Source organism: Perca flavescens, chromosome 15, assembly GCF_004354835.1.
Source record: "Perca flavescens isolate YP-PL-M2 chromosome 15, PFLA_1.0, whole genome shotgun sequence".
Taxonomy (NCBI): Eukaryota; Metazoa; Chordata; class Actinopteri; order Perciformes; family Percidae; genus Perca; species Perca flavescens.
In genome coordinates, this window is record NC_041345.1 from 31,166,674 (window position 1) to 31,175,736 (window position 9,063).

Here is a 9,063-nt window from a genome sequence, read left to right on the forward strand (position 1 = left end):
TCTCAGATGGGGTTAGCCCTGCTTTTAAGGAAGTACTGTAACTGAACCCATACCCTGGGCATGAGATTGTAAAGCTGGAGTGTATAAACCATGCTCACAAGCGAATGGGCACAGCGCTCAGAAAATTTAGTGCCGAGCGCAAATTGGGAGGCAAGGGTTTGGGGAAACTGACCACAAAGAAATGCAAAACACTGCAAAATTATTACAGGGGGGCAATTTTGAATAACCAGGGGTCACTGGATACAATGAAAGCAGAGATATGGGCAGGCCTTCTCCACTGCACTAGGTGCAATCCATCTTGGTGTTGGTATCGGAGGGCAGAAGACAAAGGTGAGACCCCTGAAAGCCACACACGACATGCTGCTAATCACACGAGGTGGGCCAGAAACTTCTCCCCATCTATCACCGCATGTATCAAAGAATGCAGCATGAGTACCTCAATTCTGTCATATGGGCCCGCTGCACAGCAAATTTGTCGGTGTTAAATTAACACCCACAGTGTTAATTTTAACACCAGCAAAGTGTCTATATGCATCCACACTCTATCGTGTTAAATTAACATTTTTGAAAGTGTTAGAAAGGTAACACCCAATTTTAGTTAATTTAACGCTCTATATTGTCAAAACTTAACACTACACCAACACTATACAACACTTTATGGTGTTGTATTCACACTACACTGGTGTTAGTGTTAAAATAAAATGTTAAAAAGGAACACTGCTTTCGTCAACACCAACACCAGTGTAGTGTTAAGACAACAAAACTCAGTGTTGAAAATGAGTAATAGTTAACACTACTAGGTGTTAATACCAATAACGCTATCTGGTGTCAAATTTCCCCATACCCCACTAAATGAAATAAAAAGACAAATGGCAGAAATCTTAGAAAATGACCTTTGTATTGAATCCATTTTGACAATTCAATGCACATTTCAGACAAAACTGCAGTAGGGCACAATATACATTCTTTCATCATTTTCAGGTGAAAATTGCCTGTCATAAGGTCTGTAATATATCAGATCAGCCACACAAATTACACTGAACACATCATCCACCTCTTCAATGATGAATGCATTCAGGTGATCATCGAAATGCATGGTGATAACTTTAGTGGCCAAAAGAAACACTTCATCATCTTTGATAATGATATTGATAATCTTATCAAAAGTAGGCATTTCATTTTCAACACTTGTACAGACAAACATTCCAATCTGGTACTCCGTTCCATGGATTTTCACCCAGGAAGTAGTGGAGACACTAGACACATTCAAAGTTTGACAAGACCTCAAGACAACACTGCCCTCCAGATCGCTAGTTGAGACATGTTTAACAGGACCAAACTGTAATCTTTTGAAATAAAAATTCTCCCAATGAAAAGCCAACTGATGCTGATGTTTCTTGACTAATGTTTTGGTTAGTTTCTAAAATTCTTCACCGACTTCTTGAAGAAGTTGTGCTTGCCTTCGAACCGCATACACCACATGTGTATAAGTGGACCTATTTTCCTAATACATCTGGGGTAGTGTATCATCAGATGATGCTTTGGGATGAGCCTCTTATCTGTAAACACCAACTTAAAAAGTTTGTGATGGTCAGAAATGAGGTGCTTCAAATAATAAGTCATACCATCTGTTATTTTTGGTGAGAATACAATGTTGACGATCTGAATCAAAAGCATTATCACATTCCAATAACTGTTATTCTGGTCAACTAGGTCTCCAAAAATCAAGGGAGTATTTCGCAGGAGGCACCAAGACTGGATGGCATTGAGCCCGAGGTCATTGCTATCATCATTAACTTTGACTCCACTGGGTCTGTTCTTTCTCTCACTGTATCCATAGTTAAAGCTCTGAATCCTTTGAGAGAGGGCATTTAAAGAAATGAAGTCCTTCACCAAATACTGAAAAAGAAGCTTTAACTCATACTGTACTACACCTTCTAGTAGGTCGTGCATAATATCCACTGCATAATTGTCTGAGGAATGAAAGAATTGCAGTGCATTTAGGGGACAGGCTCTCTTAACACCAAATGAGTGAACTAGAGTGGGATTTTGTACCATGGCATTGCAGTGTTCTGAATAGAGCTCCTTTGTGCGAAGAATTAAGTCTGGGTCATCCTCATTAAAGACCGACTGCAAACAGGTTTTGACAGTTAAACAAAATCGACAGTACGTTGCACTGAACGATTCAACCATACCAAAAAGTCCATGCATAGCTAAATTCTCCCCAGTAACCTGAATAACAGACCCCTTTAATGGTGTATCTGAAAAGGGCACCTGGATTCCCTGTGTCTCCAAAACTTTTAAGTCATGAACAAGAGGCTGTAGGATTGGATCAAAACCATACTTCTTCAAGTCCTCTGAATGAAAAAGCGCCACAAGATGAATGTTCATCAAAACTGAATTCAGCTTCATTGGCAAATTTCTTAAAATAAAGTAAACACAGCCAACTTTGTGAATTCCCTTTTTAGATCCTAGCGGATTGGCCGTTTCAAAATCATCATAATAAAGCTGAATTTGAAGAGCATGTTCTTGCTGTGAAAATAATGGATGATTTCTGAAATATGAACCATCATTAATGTCTTTGAAAATGCCATCTTCATGATGCTTTACTTGCTGGAAACAGTTGCTGAGTTCCCGGTTGGTAAACATTGACTCAAGAGTTCCCAAAATAGGCACATAAACAAATTTGTCATTAACAGGAATTTGACTGTATACACCAGTAGTTCTATCCTTGCGTAGATCATAACGCACACCAAGAACATGCTCTACTGGTTCAACGATTTTCCATTTTTTCTTAAAATGTCTTTGCCTCTTAGTTTCAGTATTGAGGAATGAAAATGGATTTTCAAGTTGCTCAAAACACTCTTTAACTTTATGTAGAGTTTGTTCAGTTACCTCAGATGAAAGACATTTAAGAACAGTGTCCTGTGCTTGGACATGGATGTCATTTACAAATTCCTCCATTGAACCAACTAAAGACTGCACAGTACTTTCAGAGACTCCAGATGCTTGTACTTGAGCGACAATAGAGCTACACATATCCAGTAACTGTCTCTTTTCAAGAGGAGCTGGGTAACTGACGAGAGAAACTGCACTTGGCAGTGGATCAGAAACACAAACACTACTGTCAACATTGTCCAAAGGATGAACAGAACTTGAAGCTACACAGTCTCCATGTACTCTCAATAAATGTTTCTTGAATCCACAATATGTGTAAAAAACAGAAGAACACCCATTCTCGCCACATTTCAAACGCAATGTGCGTCCTGGGTACAAAGCATGACTGAACTTCAAATGTTGAAAAAAAGCAGAACAACTTTTGTGCTGTACCATGCAAATGTAACAGGTGAACATCTTCAAACCTCAAGATGATCTACTTTTGCCCGGATTTCCTTGACCCGTGGACTCTCTTTTGTAGTGCCGACGTCAATCCCATACACTGTAGTCTGAATGAAGGTGTAGAAGTTGCACAAGGCCTCATCGTAGGATACAGCAAAGACGAAGTGGGCCTTAAACAGTTCGTCGAAGGCAGCCACAGCTGTCTGCGCCAAAGAGGGAATGGCCTTCTGATCGAGGATGACGTAAAACTTCTGGATACTACTCTTCTTTTGTCCAACACAGAGGAGGAAGGGCTGTGCTGATCCAACTCTTTCAAAGAATGTCACCATGCTTGTCCCCACCTAAAAGTGTTGGAGGAGAAATTAGGAACAGTATTTTGTTTGTTTACACACCAAATCGGCAGAAAAATCATTTAGCTGGATGGGCAGGTAACACCTCTAAATGACATGGCACATAAAAAGCAGAGCTTTCTGGGATCTATTGAATGTCCATTCAACCAAGGGAAACATACATAAAAAAAATTATATTATCTTGGCCTCCTGGATTACAGTGCCACCACAGCAGTGAATAAAATATCACCAAATCATTTTATGTAAATAATATACTTCAACCATTTGGTCACCAGACTGCAACCCTAAAATATATGCAATGAAAATTGAATGATGGATTAAACAAGATGAAATATCCCATGTGCCTCTATCTTTCACTAAGAGGAGTTTTCTTTTGAAGGAACATGCCAATATTTTAAATGTTATCCCCCAGAGTTGGATAAGGTGATCCTTACCCTTCTCGTCACTGTGCGTGCAGTAACTCAGTCTGATGCACCCACCATTAGCCTAAATTAGCATTAACTCATTGACCAACTAGCCTATCTCCCAAAAGTGACAAAAGAACGCCAACATTGTCCTATTTGCATAATGTGACTACTATAATTACAGTGTGTACAAATTTAAATCTGAAAAGAGACTAAGCGTGTACATGCTTGGAACTACATTCTCATTCAGGCAAAGCACTGCTACTTGGGATTTGCAGAAGTAACACCGGATTAATATTACTTTGCCTGAATGAGAACATAGTTCCAAGTATGTACAGTATATGCTTAGAAAACGCTTAGTCTCTTCTTACATTGGTATTTATGTTGTAACTCTACAAGCCACAACATGTAAATGGGAAATGTTGGAGTTCTTTTGTTACTTTTGAGAGCTATAAGGCTTGTTGCTTCTGCCCACCTCAATAAGCCATACTAAACTAGGCTAATAGTGGGTGTGTCAGACTGAGTTACCGCCAGACAGAGACAAGAGGGATATGTATCATCTTATCTAACTCTGGGGGAGATGATGAATAAGCTAATTTCTCTAAATGTTGCCGTGTCCCTTTAACTGCTGTGACGGGGAGATACACACAGCTGACAAAGAAAGTGACAAATCATGGGTCAATTAAGTGTTCAAAGAGGTGAGGCAACATTCAGTCACCATCTATGTCCTGAACGTACCTTCATGAACTTGACCACATGGTCAGTAGCTTCAGTGGCACTGATTTTCCCATGTCTTTGTCCTTTTGCGGTTGGAGGCAAGAGATGAACGAGCAGGAGGATAGCTGCCAAGTCACTGTCCCAACCTAGTGGATTAGTATGACAACACCCACATCCCATGAGTATACACAGTCATAGCTCATGAAGAACACTGGCAAACACAATCCGTGTACACTTACCATAATCATTTGATTCTTCTTGAGCAGACAGAAGGTCATCCACATGAGTACCAGGGCGAAGGCCTTTGCAGACAGTGATAATCCTAGGTTTGTAGAACGTTGGCCATTTTGCAATAAACTTGCCCGAGACATCTTCTCCAAATAGCATTGTGAAGTCTTGGTTAATCTAACACAGACAGAAACCATGTCAAAACATTTAACCCATTTCATAATTAGTACATCAAGCTAGTCTCTATATTTCTTACCAAGCCTGGTGTATCCAAGAATTGGGGGAAGTCATCTAGGATGCCTGAAGACTGGTCTGGATCGTGTAGCATACTCTGACAGTGCTCGAACGTTGCCTTCATTTTCTCCTTAATGACTGGTTGGTCCACTGAATGCTTCATCACTGACATTGCTTCTCTGCATTCATCACCTGACAGCTGCTCAGATGTTGATGTCTCACGCAGGGTCTTAGGGCCATGTTGTTCGGCAGACTTGGAGGTCCTCTTGAAGTCACTTGTGGTATTGCGCTGAACCGTTTTCAATCTGTAAGCCAGGTAACCTTGGCCACTGTGAGGATCGTAGTAATGTTCCTGTCAGACGAGAAAACAGACAAGACCCACTGTCAATATTAAAATCCATCAAAGCTGGTGTCTGTATCAGGACGGCTTTTCTCTATACATAACCAAAACTAAATGAGAGGTTCCTGTTATGTAATACTCACATAACCAGTTGGTGAAGCTGTGTCCTTCAAATTGGGGAAAAGGGTGACTATTCCAAGGGCATAGGTCACGCGGACATTGATTGGTGGGACCCTCCTACACCATAGCAAGATAGGGTCAGTTTGAAATGTAGTTCAAATAAATTAACATGGCTGGTGTAAAAGCTTAAGAACAGAGAATGGATATTTTGACAAGTATTTCAGTTATGCAGTAGACTATACAACCCCAATTCCTAAAAGGTTGCTGCAAAAAGGACATAAATGTTGACAAATACAAATTTGACTATTTCATGGAAAAAATAAGCACATTTTGATTTGGTTGATGAAGTTGTGTAAATATAGACAACAAAAGGAGGAACATTTCACAACTAGGTTAACTGGCATCATGATTGAGTATTAAAAAAAAGCATCCAAGTCTATCAGAAGTGCAGATCTGGAGGTAAAGGTTAACATTTTGTGTGGCCAAATAATGAAACAATATAAGAATGTTTCACATGAACTTGAGAAGAAGTTTGGCGATTTCATCATCTACAGTACATAATATCATGAAAATATTTAGAGAATCCAGAAAAAAAAGCCCATGTCCCAACGTGTTGTTGGCATCAAATTCAAAATGAAATATATTTTCCAAAAAACAATAAACCTTTTCCTCTTAACATAATTTGTAAATAATAGCATTCTGTTTTCATTAACATTTTACACAGCGTCTTTAACTTACCCATGACTCTCGATCATATCTGCCACCAGGATGTTGACGAGTTTCCTTCTTGTTTGATCAGAAAGGCCTTTTGTCACATTGTACTCTTTGAATATGTCTTCACCCCCGGTTTTTTGATGTAGAGCTACATAGACCATCTGTAACATAGAGGTTGCATGTAAACGTGCTATGCATTTTGAAAATGGTTTGACATTCCACCAACAACCTAAGAACAACTTACATCTTTTGCTGCCTTACTGTCAGGTGGTCCTTCTACCAGTTGCCTTTTCCGTGCTTTGGTGCATTCTGTAATTACAGTGGAGCCTGAACTCACAGACTCAACTGATGAGAATGACCTCACAGACTCAATGGGTGAGAATGACCCCTCATCTGAGCAGAAGGAGGCCTCAGAGACCTCTTTCTCAGCTAAGGGAAGAAAATGGGGAGGGGAGGCAGTTTTATAATATTTAACTTTATTTGGAAAATATATTTTACATAAGGCAACATCACCACAGTGGCCTGATCTTGCATATTTGCTCTCAAACATGTAAAGTTGTACCAATAGCAATATTGTTGTTTCTGTTCCTATTGACAGATGTACTAATTTTAAGTCACTCTGGACAAAAGCGTCTGCTAAATGCCCTAAATGTAAATGCAATGGGAGGTGCATTTCTGTGTCTTACCAGAGTCCTCAGTAGACACCTTGAAAGATACTGCAGCAGATGTCACTAACTCATCAAAAATGTCAGCATCTACATCAACTCCTGAGGAGTCCTGCAGGTTCACATCAGGTTCATTTGGCAGGTTGAATTTAGCTGAAACTGAGATCCAAAACACTTACTGTAATTTCCCAACTATTAACCGCAGTTGATACAGTAATTTTGTAAAATTCCTGCATCCCTGCAACTAATACTCGGACGCACCCTATACATGGAAATGCCTTTTTATCTCATTGGACTATAAGAAACCAGGTTGTAAGTAATGCACTACTGCGAGAAGGTGGCAGTAATGCACTTAAAAGCTGTTTGGCAACAGCACCACAACCACATCTATATGATATGATGAAATAACTTCGGATAAACTGTCTGGTTCAGTTTTAGAAAATTACATAACATAAATCATGAGGTTTATACACTTTCCTGTTAATAATCAATAACTGACTCATATTGGCATGCAATAATAGGTGTGATGTGAAAAATCGGTGGGTTACCGTTTTACTTACCTTCTTGAATGAACTGAAAGTAATCGTAGCTGTCATCCTTAACTGGTATTCGAACCCATTTCAGGACACCCTTGCCCTCCACTTGAACCAGCATTTCTTTGTTAAAAAATAAATAAAATACAACACAAATCTCAGGCCAACAGTTAAACATGCCAATGCACCAGTTTCAAAGATTAAGAATGATTGACATTTACAGGAAACAAGATATTAAAGAATATCAGCAGCTATTTTCAGTTCATTATATTTTTCTAGATTTTGTATTATGTCATATTTGCAATTAGCCTGTATAACAAGTATCCTGCAAAATTTGGCAAATCCAAATATGTCCATGGTGACCTGAGCCTGACTCCATCCTCCCTAATACTACTACTAAAACAGCCCATTTTTACTTCCACGAAACCCAGCATAGCCTAATCAAATATATTCATATTTGAAATATCTGACTGATGGTCAGTGGGCAAATGTTGTTTTCGTTTTGTACTTTAGATTGTATTCTGTGAAAATTAGCAGGCATGCAAGTCAAGCTGTCGTTTACTACAGCTATATCAGCGTTTCCCACACATAGACTAATTTATTAACACTATTAAAACACTCGTCTTTATTATGGTCTTCCACAGGCAAATTAGATTTACAGTGAAGCAATTCCAATCCATAACAATCATTACCTTGGAGAAACTTTTGACATAAATGATTGCATCTTGTGGATTAATTCACAACATTGTTGTAAGTTGTTCTTTTGCAGAGGAATGAGTAAAGCCATCTACACCACACCACCTGGTGAGTGGTATTCTTATTTCCTTTTTCGTATTCGTTCAAAGCATGTCCTTTCCCTGCTTTCCCTCCGTCTCTGTCACTAACGCGTCTCTCTCTCTCTCACTCACACACACACACACACTCCCACCCTACCCCGTGCACACCGCTTATGTCTCCATGTCTCTCACTACATTCCTTCTCAAACTGCAATCTCAGAATGCCATCCTGTTCTTCCTTTACCTTTCTTTGTTGTTGGTATATTTACTTGATGAACTCGGTGGTTGGAAGAACATTCTGCTTTTTCCGCGGGCCCTTGACTTCCAGAGACTAGCGAGTGCGCGAAATAGCGCGAAACCGCTAACGTTGATGGGAGGTGTAGTTTTTAACGCTGCATTTGCAACATCTTTCTACAATTCGCACCAAAATGCTTCTCGATGTTACGGTGTAGTTTTTGTAGACAAATATGGACACGGTTAGAAGTCCATGTCATAAATCAGACCAATCCTGTCACTGATGGCTAGCATACATGTTTTCACTATCTCAGTTTGTAGCAACCAAATGTGGCTACGTTAGCTTAACTTTAGCCAGCTTGCTTAGCTAGCTAGTTAGCAATAACGTGCTACTCCCGCCCACTCCACA

At 39.6% G+C, this 9,063-nt stretch overlaps 1 protein-coding gene and 1 long non-coding RNA gene across 2 annotated transcripts; both read right to left on the reverse strand.

Annotated features, from left to right (window-relative positions):
• Window positions 1-3,356: 3,356 nt before the first annotated feature.
• Window positions 3,357-5,444, reverse strand: LOC114570227 (uncharacterized). The gene is made up of 4 exons (XM_028600475.1): window positions 5,295-5,444; window positions 5,050-5,215; window positions 4,832-4,956; window positions 3,357-3,680 (listed from the first exon to the last, which is right to left on the reverse strand). Exons 1-4 carry the CDS (start codon window positions 5,442-5,444, stop codon window positions 3,357-3,359), a joined length of 765 nt encoding a protein of 254 aa, XP_028456276.1.
• Window positions 5,445-6,523: 1,079 nt separating this feature from the next.
• LOC114569224 (uncharacterized) lies at window positions 6,524-7,735 on the reverse strand. Its single transcript, XR_003694389.1, has 3 exons — window positions 7,672-7,735; window positions 6,691-6,875; window positions 6,524-6,607 (listed from the first exon to the last, which is right to left on the reverse strand). It is a non-coding gene; the product is annotated as an uncharacterized LOC114569224 (long non-coding RNA).
• Between the last annotated feature and the right edge of the window lie 1,328 nt (window positions 7,736-9,063).